The following is a 15668-nucleotide window of genomic DNA, read 5'->3' on the forward strand; positions in this document are numbered from 1 at the left end:
TACCCATCATTTCTTCTCCGATTCACTGTCGCTTTGGTCGAGGCATTTCTCCTTCTTAACCTTAGTTCCACTCGAGCTGCCGGATTCCATATCATCCTGAGTAATAAAGGTGTTAGTTTCAATAAGCAGCTAACACGGTTTATGCTCTGACTCACAGCAGTCCTCTTTGTGCCCCGTTTGGCCATTGGAACGTCAACCGTAGATGTAGAGACAGTCTGTTCGCTAACAGTATCTTCGCTGCACAGCGTCAAAAGTCCAGAGTTGGACCCATTATCCTGTGCATTCACGGCAGACGGCGATCCAAGGATCCTGCGGGTCAAAGACTCGGCCACGTCCATAGAGAATTTGGGGATCTCGTGACGAGTGTTCTTCAGCCACTCCACAGCGTCGGATTCCTGGGGAATTGTACGATCGTGTATCTGCAGAGTAACAGCTTCCACGAGTACTTCCTGGAGTGGTTTCGTCACCTCCCCGTAGGAGAAAAGTTCTCTCACAAATTTCTTTGCTGGCAAACCAGGATTGGAAAGTTGTTTCTTGATCTTGTCAGAGCTCCACTGCTTGAAAGGCAGGACAGAGTACGCATCGCCAAACACAAAGGCTTGAAGGTAGAGACTAAGAAGCGACGGGGTGGATGCATCTTCCTCCACGTCTGGGAATTGTCCTTTGTACAGCCAATGGGCGAAAATTGCGAATACACTGGGACAGACGTCTCGTAATCTTATTTCTGGGGAATAATTTGGTCTGAAGTCCTTGACCAAATCCTCGAAACTGACTGAATTGACCAGATCCTCGAAAATAACTGACGAGGAGGAAACTAATCGTCTATGGATGCAGAAACGCCGTGAGTCGCCATCACCGACAACGAAGGTCACTATTGGGCCTTCAAAGTAGCTAGAGGCACGGCTGTCAGAAACATTGAGGTTTCTGGTGTCATAAAAACTTACGAGAGAAGGTCGTTCATCTTAACGGTCTGCATGACGAATGGCCGGGACTAGTTTTGATATGAGCAAGTGAAGTGACACTTGGAAAAATCTTCTGTCATAGCAGAAGAAGATTCGATAAGAGAAAGTTATCCTTTAGATGGGGGAAGAAGTCTCATCACCATAGGATGGAATAGCGTGAGGAAGGTAGGAAGATTCTGAAGTCAGGTCGCGTTGTAAACAAATACCTGAAAGAGCAGGCGTTCAGTCACGCGTTGACAGTCCGGGACATACCGTGTCCACGTACCTGACAAGAAGGTTCCAGAGCAGCGTGTAGAAGAGAAAAAGCAGGCCTATGACCAGCACTAAGGCAAATGTGAGAGTCAGTCACATGATAGGACGCGCTCTCTCCAATTATATGGGAGCCTGAAAGCAGACACAAGGGTTCCCTTTCGTGCATGAAGTGAGAATCAGGAACTCACCTTCATGTCTCCAAAAAGCCCAGCTCCCCAAGAGTTTGATTCGACCCTCTCTCTTCAGCCAGACCGGCACCATGCCTCGATGGCAGCTTCTACCTTCTATGACCAGACAACCACCCCTGCCTGGGCGACACTCTAAATGCCGTCTGCGCCGCTCCATGATCCTCCTGATCCGCCAGTTGCAGAACGCTTCGTCGGTGCGGAACGAGCACTTCTCCATCGGACATTCGAGCTTCTTCTCATATCGCTCTACCAGCCAGTCCACCTTGAGATGCACGCCCGTATAGACGAGGGAGTAGAAGTGGCGGCAGGTGTGCTTCAGAGCCAATGCGTCTGGGTATGGAAGATACGAGGCAATATGCAGATGGAGCTCCGTGGGCAGCCGCATCAGACTGTCTACCGCGACGCCTGGTGCGATGCCATTTTCCTTGGGAGCTTGAGTATCGGACATGTTATCCAAAACACATCATCGAAGCTCTCCGTTACTGAGAGTCTGTCTTGGGATATTGGGATCGTGATGGATTATATATAAGGCGATGAAAATACTGTTGCCTATAAATACACCTTTGTTGGAGTGATGCTAAAACAAAGTGCGGGATACAGGTCAGCCACTCAGATGCAGAGGAGTATCAGAAACAGAAATGTTTCAGGCTACAACACTAAGAATAGAGAGTCAGAAGAGGCTGCAGCTATTACTGCTCGAGATCGCCCCTTTTGACAGAAGGACAGGGCCAAAAGCATCCGTAGTGAGACATCTCCAGGATATCTAGCAGTTACCTAAATAGCAACTTGCCTCGCCGCATGTGGTTGGCGGGCCGTCGGAGCACGGGCCACCGCCACTCCACGCAGCAAAGCTCCGTCTTGCCTTACGTCCAAGCTCTAATCATCACGAAATATGTCCTATCGATCTGCTGAGCCTTAACCAACACAAATACACATAGCTGGGCTCTCCTGGACTTTTTTGTCTTAGAAAGTCTTTTGAGCCCACTACTTTTGAAACTCCCCCCGTATCACTCCCGCAGTCGGGGTTCGAATTAGAACCTCCCTCCGAAACCACCGTCAAAATGTCCGACAAACCAAGGACCTCTGCCTACGGCACCGCATCATCCGACACTGATTTCCGCAAGAAATGGGACCGCGAAGAATACGCCAAAAAGGCAGCAGAAGAAGAGGCGAAAGCGAAAGCGGAAGCCAAGGCACGATATGAGGCCAAGCTCGCCGGCAAGAAATGGCACCCGCCCGTCGACTACAGCAGTCTGGAGGCGACCACGTCGCGGTCGCAGCGGCTCGATGTCGCGTCGATGGTAGGGAAGACGACAATCGTGCCTGCGGGTGCGGCGGTCGGTAAAAAGGGTCGAGGAGCGGGATTCTATTGTCCGGATTGCGACCTTACCTTCAAGGACAACGTGCAACTGGTGGAGCATCTGAACAGCAAGCAGCATTTGATCGCTACAGGCCAGAGCGGCGAGGTGGTTCGTGCCACTCTTGAGGATGTCCGCACACGGCTGCGATGGTTGGCACACAAGAAACGACAAGAGGAGGAGGAGAATCGGAAGGCGTGGCAGCTCGATCTAGGGGCAAGGTTGAAGGAGAGGGAGGAGCAGGAAGCCAGAGAACGAGAAGAGAGGAGGCGGAAGCGAAAAGAAAGACGGAAAGAGATCAAAAAAGAAGAAGACGAAAGTTGGGAAGGAAGGTTGGGTATCATATCTTGACGGGTTGGGTGTGTTGTGTGTTCTTTGCATGCATGGGACTTGACTGGGTGTCTATTGGGTGTCTATTCATGATGGCTTTTGTTACGGTATACCCATGGCGTTTTGGTAATTTTGCTCCGGAGAATAGACGGCAATGGTTTCCCATTCCTATTAAAATGCCTTCAAAGGAGGGAAAGACCTCCAAAAAAACCATATCCAAAGATTGTAACTCCCAAAATGTACAGCCCCCAAACCAGAAAACGCCGTTCACCAGGTTAAAAAAAAACCCACCGAAACCAAATCAATCTATACATTCAATGCCCTCAAGCACTCTCATCGCTCGCCCCCTTCCCTTTCAAACAAGCTCACTAGCCTTTCACATTCTCGTTTAAGCTTCTCCTCTCCATTCTTCGCGTTCCATAAGATCCACTCCTCGACAGTCATCTTTTTCTCTGGGCTCGTCAGAGTCTCTTTTATGCTGAGGAGATCTCTGTTTTCTTTGTCGTCCGTTGCACCAAAAATGATCTCCTCAATGTCCACTGGAGTCCATGGATAGGATGAGGTCAAGTATCCTGTATTTGCATGTCGCTTGGACTGTGATAATGGCGTACTCGTTGCAATGGGAACACGGATCGTCTGTGTCTTTGACGGTGATAGTACGGGAGGTCTCAATGCGGAGGGCCTCGTGGAGGGCGGCCGGTTCTCAGCGTCCGAGGACTGTGGCGACGGAGATGGTGTACTCTCCTGAACTGGGCCTGACTGCGACTTATCTCCAGACGAGGCACGTGTCGCTGTCTCAGCCTGCTTCTTCTGAGCATCGCTCTGACGGGCCAGGGATCCCAAAAGACTCTGAGTACGATGTTGCTCTTGAGGAATATCGCTGTATCTCTCAGTAGTCTTCGGGGGGACTTTTGACGATCTGCGCACTTGCGACTGGCGCGCCTCTTGCTGGTCTCGCTCGTTCTGGCTCCTGACTTCATCACCGTGTCCATCAACCTCTATGGACTCGCGTTTAGTCACGCTGGTGCGCGACTTGGTCTCTTCACGGGCAGTAGGTTCTTCTTGGTTTTCAGATGCCATAGACTCCATGTCCGCCTTGCTCGTGTTTGCCGTCTTCTTGCCTTTGGCAGGCTTTTTGCTGGCCTTCCTCGGGGCTGGTTTGTTTTCCGTCCCCAAGTCAGATTCTGCGTCTGGGTGTCTGACCTGAATCTCTACTGACACCAGTGAATCATGTGGCTGGAAGTTTTCGAAGCTCTCGGGTTTTTCCTCGACGGCATCAGAGCTCGTAGGTATTGGAGCCTCAGGTATATCTTGGCTGGATATAGCCTCTTTCTTCGACTTCTTAGTTGTCGTTTTCCGCTTCCCAGGCTTCTGCGTCTTGGCCTTCGTAGCAGGGACTTCCACAGCGTCTGAACCAGGTTCTTCACCATAATGTCCATCTAATTGCTCCAAATGGGCGCCTTCATTAACCTGTTGTGACGCCCGTATGGGTGCGACTGAAGCTGCAGTAGACTGCCTGGCAGGTTTCGAAGTGTGTTGATCCGCTGGCTCATCCTTGAGATGCGCAGAATCACCCTTATCATCATATACATCACGGTCAAAATCTGCTTCAATCGCCGCTTCGAGTTCTGAGTCGTCGGGGACGCGACTTCTCAGAGAGGCTTTGGTCGCGGTCGAAGCGGCCGAAGTTTTTCGGTTCCTGGACGATGTACTCTTCTTAGAATTCTTGCGACCTTTCTTGGGCACCACTGGCGAAGTCGCTTCCTCAGCGACATTCTGTTCTGAGACGCTTTGTTCAGTTGAACCATCTGTAGGTTGTTCTGACATGCTGTTTCGAACTTGGGTAGCCCTTCTCTTTGCCGGCGGCTCTGGAGCATGGAAGGTTTCCTCATCCTCCCCGTTCTGCAGATCTTGGCTGATTTCTTCACTAGCTCTTTTCTTGCCTCTTGTCGCCCGTTTCGGTTTTGAGATCTCCGGTTGTTTCTCATCGATACTGTCCACGTCCATCTGACTACCGACCTCCGCAGGATCGTCCTTCTTTGTTCTCTTAGTCTTCGACTTGGTTGCTTTCTTGGTACTCTTCGTGGTCTTCACTGTCGACTGAGAGAGTATGCTTTGATCCATGGCATCATCAGCTACTGAGGGAGCTTCAGAAGCCACTGTGATGGTTGACTGGGTGGATAGGCGGGATGCCTTTGAAGTACGAGGCTTCTTCGAGCGAGAAGACTTCTTCGCGTTCTTCCCCTGCGGCAGTGCGAAAACGAAGAAGGAACAATCCGACGACCGACGATAATGCTCATCACTGCGACGGTTAGTATCTCTCTCACATGTGGAAAGAGCGAACGGCTCTTACAAAGGATCATCTTGGGGCTCCCAGCCATCAAGCGACAGCTTACAGTATGCGCAACTGGCCAAATCTGCACTTTCTTCGGTGGGACAGAAATACCACCCGGCTGCCACCATCTACAACAGAAGTTAGCCAGAATACTGACAACCTCATATCGTGCAAAAAGATCGGAAAATACCTTGTCTGACTGACAGAGCCAGCCTGGCTTCCCGTCATGAGGCCAGGACGAGCCAAAGGTCGCTCTCCTTGCCTCCACAATTGCCGGGCTTGTCGGGTCCTCGATCTCGGCGGGGTTGGAACTGTGTTGCTGGATGTTCATCATGATTGCCCATCCACAGTCGCGAGAGTGCTTGAGGTGTTCCGCGATCGGGTTGTCGTCCTCTTCCCATCCATCCAGAGCTCTTTCGCAAAGAAAACACATCGTGTTATCCGGGTTGGTTTCATAGGGCTTGTAATAAAAACCGGCGTGCGCCAACTGTGAAACGATTGTCAGTGGATAGACTCAGGGAGAGAGCAACACAATGCAATGGTACCTCCGCCGGAGACGGCCTTTTATGTGGCCATGTTATCGGCTTCACGCCTTTGGCGCTCGACGCTCTGTGCTTGGCCGGCCAAAGCGCGAGATCGAAGCTCGCCAAGCGAGCGGCAAACGTCTGCATTCCGTGGGCCATTGTTATTGAGGCATCTCACACACGAGACTACATGAAAAGGAGGCTCTGACTGTGGCTGTTCTTGTGGAAGCAGCGGCTCGCAGAGTGGTGGCTGTCGAGTACGATGCCCCTAGATACACTGTTTACACCGTTGTTTGGGCGGAGTGCGGCCGTGATGCGCGCGGCACCGGGAACGCGAGCGAGAGACGCTGTCACGTGATTGTCACCTGACGCAAACTCCGAAGACCGAAGTCCGGCCGGGACGGCGCGGTGGGCGCCGGCGGGTATAGTACGTCAGTTGTTCCAGCTGTGGAGAGACAGGCGCAGGCTCGCTCTTCCATGCCTTTCGCTTTGCTTCAAATGCTCCAAGCGCCATGATATAGCCATCGATCGTGTCCGTCTCCAAATCCCACGGTTCCTTCCTCCAACTGCAGCCTGCGCTGTGCCGTCCAGTCTTTCATTCCTCCCTTGCAACGATGCGACAGCTCCCGGTAAGAAATCGTACATCGTCTTGCACCAGCCATTATCAGGCCCATTGCCATGCCAATGATCGCTAATGTCTCCAGCCTCTCCTTTCGAATCCTAGACCGAAACTTCCTGTCCAGCCAAAATGCCCTGCGTGCTCGATTTCACGATCTGCGCGGTCTGCAGGTCCCAGATGCCGCCCTCTTTCCACCGCCTCTCGTCATCCTCCCCGCAGAACCCCCTCCACCAATCTTCATGCGACAGCCGATCAAGGAATCTATAATCCCTGGAATGACTCGCCTAGTCGGCCCGGCTCTGTGTCTTCGACAGCATCGTTCTCTACTACCGCGTCTCTCGACACTCTCCCGGACTGGGACGAAAACCCGAATCTGTCCATCTCCAATTTCTCGGAACTGCCTTCGAAGAATTTTGGTGTGAACCAGCATCTGGTCATCGATGCGGAATTTAAGGAGGCTCTCCGCCAAATACTTTGGAGATTTCGAGCTCCAATCAGATACGCGTTCGCCTATGGATCCGGGGTCTTCACGCAGACGTCCGACGCACCAGCATCTAGCCAAGGCCACTCGTCACCCCCCTCGGCAATCCAGGCGGTTCAGCAGGGGAAGGGAAAGATGATCGACTTCATATTTGGGGTTTCTCACAGTCAGCATTGGCACTCGCTCAACCTCAACGAACATCGTGACCATTATTCGGGACTCGGGTCGCTGGGTTCCTACGTTGTCTCGCAGATGCAGGACAGATGGGGTGCGGGCGTCTATTTCAACCCTTATGTCACCGTGAATGGGACACTGATCAAGTACGGCGTGGTCAGCATCGATACCTTATGTAGAGATCTTAGCGAGTGGGACACACTCTACCTCGCGGGCCGTCTGCACAAACCGGTGAAGATCCTCCGTGATCATCCAAGAGTGCGCCTGGCGAACCAGGTCAACCTCCTGTCCGCGTTGCGGGTAGCTCTTCTACTGCTGCCCGAGGAATTTACCGAGTTCGAGTTGTACACCACTATTGCCGGGATCAGCTATATGGGCGATCTCCGCATGTCCCTACCGGCCGAAGATCCTGGCAAAGTCAAGAACATCGTTAAGGGGCAGATGGATTATTTCCGGCGGCTATATGCCCCGCTGATTGAGAATCTGCCCAACTGCACGTTCAACGATTATCGCTGCTCCGACTCGGACTGGATCGATGATCCGGAAGCGAACGTGAAGCTGAATCAGGACATGGACCCGGTGAAGCGAGGGAACATGGTGCGTCGACTACCCAAGGCATTCCGTGAAAAGCTATATTTCCAGTACCAGGCGCGATATCAGATCCCGCGCGCGGAGTTCTTGAAGATGATGGAACAGACCAGTGATGAAGACCCGGAAAGAATTCATCGGCGACAAGGTGGTCCGTTTGAGCAAAGGATCGCTGCGGACGATCATCTGAAGCAAGAACTTCAGCAGACAATCACAAAGACGATCCGCTGGCCCAGTACAGTGCAGAGCGTCAAGGGGCTGTTCACCGCCGGTTTTGGACGGACGTGGCGTTACCTTCGCGAGAAGCGCGAGAAATACACCAGCTCTTCAAAGCCAGACGCTGAATCTCCCCACTCTTCCGAGACAAGCAAGTCAAAAGAGAATTAATTTTATCGTGACGGGATCTTGTTATCATCTGACTGCATTCCTTCCTTTGGTTTCTTTTGTTTGTTTTCTTTCATTTTGCAAAACTCAAGAAGGATCGGGTATGTCATAGACATGAAAAGCATCTGAGGCGTTAGGAGGTCATCATGTACCGGGCGGCCAGCAATCTTGTATATACATGTATATTATCGACGATGGTCTGCAGAGACCACTGTATAAGATTTAATATGCGTGTCAAAAAAAAAAGGCTGTATTATAGTGTAAGAGATAAATCGAAGTTTCGAAGCCAATAATCGATTCACCGGTAAACACTGCCCTTGTTCTCAGGACAACTCGCCAAAATGCAAGCAAGTATCATATAAAAAGGATAGCTTACCATCGAGTAGATTAATTAGATATTAGATTGATGTAAGGGTGCATATCTGCCGGTGCCTGTCCGATTTCGGAACGACCTATCAGCAGCCAATGCATTTTCAATGCGTCAATTTCAAACAAATTTAAGTGAGTTTCTGACTTCTTTGAGGGGAATGACTTTCAGCTGTATGAGTCACTGTCTTCACAGAGCACCTGTCTTGTTCCTATTTCTGATATTTAATTACCGTTAAGTCCGGCAGTTGTGGAGATCGCTGAGTCAAAGCTCTGCGGCAGACTTCCCTCCGGAGCACCGCATCCGTCATCGTCGATAATTAATTCGTTCCCCGCCACCACCCCACCTGAGGGAAGAAAAGAAAAAGTCAGAGAAGGGGGAAAAGAAAAAAAAGAAAGAAAAGCTCCTGCAGACTGACCAAAAAGAAAGTATCATTCACGGAGCAAGCAGGAGAAGCAGCAGTGCCATGGCTCGAAAGTCGCCGTTCGACCTGTCGAAATGCGCACGGCCGAACATTCTCAAGTTGCAGCCATATCGGTGCGCGAGAGAGTATGTACTTCAGCCAATCCATTCAATTCAAGTCAATTGAGCGAGTTCGTCTTAAATATTGTCCGGCTAACTAGTTGACAACGAATCAAGTGACTACAAAGACGATGGGACGAACGTGCTGCTGGACGCCAACGAGAATGCGTACGGCCCCGGGCTGGCGCTGAACGAGCGCGGCAAACTGGAGGAGTCGTCGCAGCCGGAGGTTGACTTTTTGGGGCTGAACCGATATCCTGATCCGTGAGTAGTAGTACATTCGTCTTGATGTCGACTAGACTGCTTTGCGTTTGCTGGAAGCAAATGATCTGAGTCATAACGAGGCGGTTATGCTGATTGCGAGGTGCAAAAGGCATCAGATCGAACTCAAGGAATTACTATGTCGGCTCCGGAACACGCGCGTCCACACACAGAAGGAATTGAGGCCGGAAAACGTCTTCGTCGGCGTCGGGTCAGACGAGGCGATCGATGCGCTTCTGCGATGCTTCTGCGCCCCCGGACGGGATAAGATCCTGACGTGTCCGCCCACGTACGGTATGTACGGCGTCAGCGCCGATGTCAACGACGTCGAGATCGTCAAGGTGCCGCTCGACGTGGAGAATGGGTTCCAGCTGCAGCCGGACAAGATCAACGAGGCTCTTGCCGCGGACGAGCGGATCAAGCTCGTCTACATCTGCTCGCCAGGGAACCCGACGGCGAACCTCATCCGGAAGGACGACATCCAGAAGGTGCTGGAACACCCGACGTGGAACGGCGTCGTCGTGGTCGACGAAGCCTACATTGACTTTGCGCCGGAGGGATCTAGTCTGGCGGAGTGGGTGACGGAGTGGCCGAACCTGGTCGTGATGCAGACGCTGAGCAAGGCATTCGGTCTGGCCGGCATCCGACTGGGAGCTGCTTTCTCGAGTCCTGAGATCGCCAGTCTCCTGAACAACATGAAAGCGCCGTACAACATCTCCAGCCCGACGAGCGCGCTTGCCAAGGCGGCGCTCTCGCCGAAGAACCTGGCCGTCATGCGCCAGAAGCGAGACAAGATCATTGCCCAGCGCGAGCGAATGCTGAGAGAGCTGCCGAACATCCCCGGCGTAGGCCGGTTCCTGGGCGGGCAGGATGCGAACTTCCTCCTCGTCGAGATCCTGGACAAGCCGGCGAGCGAGGGCGGGAAACCGAGCAACGTCACCGCGCTGGCGACGTACGAGGCCCTGGCCGAGAAGAAGGGTGTCGTGGTCCGATTCCGGGGGAAGGAATACGGCTGCGAGGGCTGTCTGCGGGTGACGGTCGGCACAGAGGACGAGGTTACCAAGTTCCTGGAGGAGCTGCGCGTGGTGCTGCAGAGTCTGCACGCGGGCATCAAGATCGAGTCGTCGAAGGTGGAGGACAAAAAGGAGAAGGAGGCCAGTGCGGTTGTTGCATGAAGAACTGCAACTACATAAATTTCGATATTTTTTCTCCCTTTGTACGGACGGAATATCAAAATTAGATGGATTCTTGGCTAGACAAAAGGATACCTACATACTATCGGTGAGGTAGCTTTATGCAGGAATCTGATACTCTAACAGAGTATATATACTATACAATTAGATAATAGACTTACAAAAAGTACCAAACTTCCAGAGGAAAAGGACTCTAGTAACTACTCAATGACCACATGGCAATAGTCATATTCATTTTCTGTTACAAAGGGACTCCGTGCAGCTTTTCCTTGTTGATAATGATGAGTTTTCTGAATGAATGCGATGAAGAGAGTTAGAAGGAAACCACAGATCTCTGGTCTGGACATGTAGTCCTAGGTAGTATACCCCTCGCATCCGGTCGTCTCCTCAGCCGCTTCTTGCTACATAATTAATTGGTGGGAGTGAGCTTTGTGCCAGGGCTGCTGCTGCATCGCTGCGATCCTCTTTCTGACCTGTAAGCCCAGGCGGGGGACGGCAAGCTTGACAATCTGGTTGAGTTCTTGCGTTGAGACATGGACTCTTTCAGTTTCGTATCCATTGTTCCTTAGGCAAAGTATTCGCGGCCACATGATGTCGAACCAGTCGTTAATCTCGAGCCAGCGGCATAAGTTCGGTCCCGCCTTTTCTGCATCCTCGACCACATCAAGTACATGACTAAGGTGATCCTGGAAGATAATCTTCTGTCCGTTGCACGCGATTCTCCATGTCTTCCATTGCCTGTTCAAGATCGTCAACACGATCAGAAAGTGCCTGGAAGCGTATGTGGAAGCGGTATTGGAACTCGCGAAATTCATCATCTGTTGTGTCTGCGCCCAGTCGCTGTATGTCCTCCTCGATAGCAACCATGCTCTGCTGGAAATCCTGCTGGATAGCTCATGGTTAAGAAACATACTCATGAAGTCTCGACATCCCATGTACCCCCGTCCATTGAAAACAAATCTGAAATTCGTCATGTTGTTTGCTACCTCGGAGGGTGTGGCATTCGGGCCCAAGTTCAACGGCAGGACTTTGAGGGCCCTAGTGGTAAAGAGGGTTGACATTCATCTCGATCCGGAGCCACAGTGTCATCGTCTTCTTAACGATCTTGGAATATTACCCGGAATTGCCATATTCTTTGTTATAGTATCCTTCCATGACATTTGTCCTTGTCGAAAGGTTCAAAGATAGGAAGGGTGATATGCTTGCACAGACTAGCATCGCTGTCTTTGTTGCCAGCAAGAACCTGATTGGCATTTCCAAGGGATCTTTCTCTTCTTGGGTAAGGTAGCTTTTTCCAATGGCATGACGGTTCTTGGCGATTTCTTTGGATGAGCGGAGCTATTGCTCGTGAAATTCAGCGTCCACTACACGATGAGATAAGAGGAGCTGTGGTCATCAGGACGTTTTTAGACCCGATACTGGTGTACCTTGGGCTAATATCCAACCCATTTTGATAAGTTTGTGTTTTCCGTCCAAGATCTCTGATATTAAGGATTCGACTGCGACGAGATCTTCGATTCGTTTTTGCCGTATAATGACCTTGTAATCAATCCTGCCTTCTTTACTGAACTCGCTTTCGAGCAAGCCTTCGGGCTTATTTATTATGATGCTTTCAAAAAGACCGATGGTTCTATTGAACAACTAGTTACCATTAGCAATCTCAGCTTTGAAAAAGGTTAACATGGCTAATTTTCCACCTACTGATGCCAGGAAATGAGACCTGGTTTCTTCATTGTCATGAGACTTCCAATGGTCCATACTGTTTCAGAGCCAGTTCAACATCCTCGACGATCCTAAAAAGCTGAACGTAATTTTGACCAAAATGAGTATATATATTCAAGATAAATGGCAGCATATATAAACATTCCTCTGAATATATTGAACTTACATCGCGGTGGAAACGGGTTCCAAACTTCTGTGCAAAACTCGGATCTTCGCGCCTAGGGAGAATCAGCAGAGAACATGTAATAGAGGATATGCAGAACTTACACAATTCGCTCACATGCGGTGGCATATTTGTCGATTGGCCCATTAACAGGTCCGCGTCTGCCAAACATTAGCTTTCTTCTGTTCTGATATACTCAGTATATCTCGTGCTTACCCTGGATTCAGGTTCCCCAAGGAGGCGAGTGCAAGTTTATGCTTCCATGGCGTCTTCATCTCACCAACAAACAGTGCCGCCCTTGAATTTAGACAGACAACGTCTGCGACTCCTTCAAAGTCGGCGTCTGTGCAGGCCTTTGAATCTCCGACACCGGCCTTTGTTCCCAGGGATCGATATACAGAGGGCGCAGTTCGATACCAGGTATAAATAACAAGGCCCATGCTGAACAGCGCAGCATGGGCAGGGCCATTTTTGTAGGGTGCGTCCCATCGGTTGGGTGTTTTTTGTGTTGATTTGCTGAAGGCTCAGTCCAAGGGATAGAACGTATCGTTTGGGTTTTTGTTATCGTGATGTCTGTATTCTATTGCGTATCCAGTGCCCTAAATCCACTTCTTTGGTCTCTTGATTCAAGTTTGCAACCAATTCCTGCTTGTTAAGCTCTAGGGCAAGCGACGGAAGAACCTTCGAGAGGTTGTTCGAGAGTTGGCGCGCATTAAAAGACTTCTCCAGAGGATAATCATAGAACTTGACAATCTCTGTTTGTCCGAGACGATGGATTCGTCCCAATGCCTGGAGCCAAATCGACTCCAACGTTTGAATATCGAACGGGCTGTCCAGTCTTCATCGATTCGTAGAGAAGTAGGAGCAAAGTATCTGGAGTGATGAGCAGCTCCTCTGGGACATGATCAACAATATCCGCAGGAACGCGGGAGATGCTATATCGGGCTTGTTTGTCAGATGTCAACTTTAAATATCTAGACCTCCAGGCGTTGGAAGGAAAGGCGTACCTCTTCTTGCAGTATTGGAGTTCCGGGCGAGTTTCCAAGGAAGACCGTTTCATTTTGACGGATTGAGTATTTTTGTGGGGGAGTGTCTGGTAACAGCATCGGCAGAGCAGGAGGAAACATGCAAGCGATATCAGTTTTCCAGATTGCCTGTGGGCAGTAAGGTCGTCTGCAGCGATTGCTATGTCATGCTCATACTGTGTCCAGGGGACTTTGAGTTGAGGATAGAAGTAATGAGTCAAGATGACAGTAGGTATATATATGAAGAGTGTATATGGTCAAGTCGGTTTGGCTCAGCTCGAAGGGGAAGTAGTCTTTATATAATGCATGCTGGGGTCTATTCACTGAGGAGTCCTATCCAAGTGAAGAAATCTCTGCTTTGTTAATTCCAGTCTGACCAGCGACTAGTCTAATAAGGATAAAAAAAGATGAATAAAGACAGAAGGATAGGCTTATTATAACCCGAAACCCCATCTTAGACGGGTTCCAGTCACCTTCTTTGTTACGGATAGTTCCGTGTTACACAGCCAGATCGCAAACTCCCGGTGAATGCCGACCATCTCGAGGTATTAGTGAATTGAATTGGACAGTCTGCAGTGACTGCTGTCTGCTGAATTCATTTAGCAGCGATCTGGCAGGTGCAGGCACTCAATCAGGCAATTAGCTTGGCTTGACATGCCATTAGCCCTAAATACGAGGATATTTGGAGGGAAAAAATAATAAAAAAAAAGAAAACAGAATACACTAGATGACGATCTCTAGCTGACTTAAAACAAATCCGTCTCTGCCCACTACATGTAGTTGTAGTGATGCATCTATCGTGGCGGAGTCGGAATTCGTATATAATTCTTACGCAACAATCAAGTAGAAACGCCGAGGTACATACCAGCTCAATGGGATTTACGAGGATCCGCCCCACAGAAGATTATCATTGATTGCCGTTTGGCAGTTCAGCTGCTGTATTGTCGATGGGCTGTGTAGGAAGAGGTATGGGCAGTACGTTCCGAACGGTGATGCTAGGCTGCAACTTTTCTATATACCGAGTCAAATCTTAAACCCAGGCATAAATACCAGACCTCCCTGCTTAGTAGCCAGAAGTTAATAATTCGAAAAATAAATATCATTTCCCCCATTGCTATCCATCCCTCCTATCCTTAGAGTTAGATAAAAGGGTTTATCTTCACATCAACATATATATCATCATGGGCCTCATCAAAGCCGGGTTAATGCTGGCATGCGGGTACTACATCATCAAAGCCATAAAGAAGTTAGTCTATCCCTAGATTTCATTCATTCATCCATTCATTCCGTATACGTGACCATTAACTAGGTGTCATTGTGCAGACACAAACACGAATGCCAGCACCCGAACGGATCTCATCCTCATCCTCCTCCTCCTGGTTCACGATCCAACGACTACTACCCTCAGGACTATAGATATAGCCATGGCCAGGGATACGGCTACGACTATCCTCCAAACAAGCAGCAGCAGGAATATCAATGTCAACAGCAACACCAACGACAACACTCCTCTCCTCCTCCTCTCCCTTCGCGACCGGAGAAATACGATCAAGACCAAGAAAAGAGAGGATATCCTCAGCAGCAGCAGCAGCAGGGATATGGATACCCCTACAACCAGTCCGACTTTTTACCACCGTATACACCTTCTGTTGATGGGAAGAGATAGCGGACTGATCCTGGAATGTGGATTATTGAGACCAGCAGGAGTGGCGTTTTGCAGTGCTTGTTGATTTTTCATCTTGGTCCCCTTCAATATTATGTATTGTATTCGGTTAGAAGTGCATATGCAGATGCTGATCTAGATAATCCCTTGTCTGAAATCTTCTCTTTTGTCTGATGCTCTGTATGAACTTGACGTTTCCTATACTTTCCAGCCTTTACCTAGGCTCTTGGTATTAGCATATGCAGCTGCTTGGGAAAAAAAATTAGAATAAAAATACTCGGTCTTATACTCTATGCTTTTAATAAATTTGTAGATAGCAAATTCATATATCAATACTTTCTCCGGAATTTTTATTTTTATTTCCATGGCCTGTGCCGGTACCGGCTTTCTGCCGTTAGCATGTGACGGGGCATGAGCGGAACCGGCGTGGAGAATCCACCCAGGCAAAAAAAATAACATGGAGATTAAGACTATACAGAAAAATTGTCTATCACATGCGTTGATTGTAGAATGGATTTGCATCATGAAATTGAAATTACATTAGCGTATTATTATTC

At 49.7% G+C, this 15668-nt stretch overlaps 7 protein-coding genes across 7 annotated transcripts; 4 read left to right on the forward strand and 3 right to left on the reverse strand.

Moving 5' to 3' along the window:
- Positions 1-6: 6 nt before the first annotated feature.
- On the reverse strand, positions 7-1850 carry T310_1726 (F-box domain protein; the record flags this gene model as incomplete). Its single annotated transcript, XM_013475345.1, has 5 exons — positions 7-96; positions 156-903; positions 945-991; positions 1228-1346; positions 1403-1850. The coding sequence occupies 5 exons, from the start codon at positions 1848-1850 to the stop codon at positions 7-9; spliced, it is 1452 nt and encodes a 483-aa protein (XP_013330799.1).
- A 190-nt stretch (positions 1851-2040) lies between these two features.
- Positions 2041-3111, forward strand: T310_1727 (C2H2 finger domain protein; the record flags this gene model as incomplete). The annotated part of the gene is made up of 2 exons (XM_013475346.1): positions 2041-2145; positions 2341-3111. The coding sequence occupies 2 exons, from the start codon at positions 2041-2043 to the stop codon at positions 3109-3111; spliced, it is 876 nt and encodes a 291-aa protein (XP_013330800.1).
- Positions 3112-3423: 312 nt separating this feature from the next.
- T310_1728 (Chromosome segregation protein BIR1) lies at positions 3424-6108 on the reverse strand (the record flags this gene model as incomplete). Its single annotated transcript, XM_013475347.1, has 4 exons — positions 3424-5392; positions 5444-5553; positions 5616-5912; positions 5971-6108. The coding sequence occupies 4 exons, from the start codon at positions 6106-6108 to the stop codon at positions 3424-3426; spliced, it is 2514 nt and encodes an 837-aa protein (XP_013330801.1).
- A 455-nt stretch (positions 6109-6563) lies between these two features.
- Positions 6564-8198, forward strand: T310_1729 (uncharacterized protein; the record flags this gene model as incomplete). The annotated part of the gene is made up of 2 exons (XM_013475348.1): positions 6564-6578; positions 6654-8198. 2 exons carry the CDS (start codon positions 6564-6566, stop codon positions 8196-8198), a joined length of 1560 nt encoding a protein of 519 aa, XP_013330802.1.
- Positions 8199-9028: 830 nt separating this feature from the next.
- On the forward strand, positions 9029-10520 carry T310_1730 (Histidinol-phosphate transaminase; the record flags this gene model as incomplete). The annotated part of the gene is made up of 3 exons (XM_013475349.1): positions 9029-9111; positions 9202-9348; positions 9458-10520. The coding sequence occupies 3 exons, from the start codon at positions 9029-9031 to the stop codon at positions 10518-10520; spliced, it is 1293 nt and encodes a 430-aa protein (XP_013330803.1).
- Positions 10521-10939: 419 nt separating this feature from the next.
- On the reverse strand, positions 10940-12863 carry T310_1731 (uncharacterized protein; the record flags this gene model as incomplete). The annotated part of the gene is made up of 6 exons (XM_013475350.1): positions 10940-11498; positions 11656-11876; positions 11958-12179; positions 12427-12478; positions 12528-12584; positions 12640-12863. 6 exons carry the CDS (start codon positions 12861-12863, stop codon positions 10940-10942), a joined length of 1335 nt encoding a protein of 444 aa, XP_013330804.1.
- A 1766-nt stretch (positions 12864-14629) lies between these two features.
- Positions 14630-15114, forward strand: T310_1732 (uncharacterized protein; the record flags this gene model as incomplete). The annotated part of the gene is made up of 2 exons (XM_013475351.1): positions 14630-14667; positions 14772-15114. 2 exons carry the CDS (start codon positions 14630-14632, stop codon positions 15112-15114), a joined length of 381 nt encoding a protein of 126 aa, XP_013330805.1.
- Between the last annotated feature and the right edge of the window lie 554 nt (positions 15115-15668).

The sequence above is a fragment of the Rasamsonia emersonii genome (genome assembly GCF_000968595.1).
Source record: "Rasamsonia emersonii CBS 393.64 chromosome Unknown ctg1118621760002, whole genome shotgun sequence".
Taxonomy (NCBI): domain Eukaryota; kingdom Fungi; phylum Ascomycota; class Eurotiomycetes; order Eurotiales; family Trichocomaceae; genus Rasamsonia; species Rasamsonia emersonii.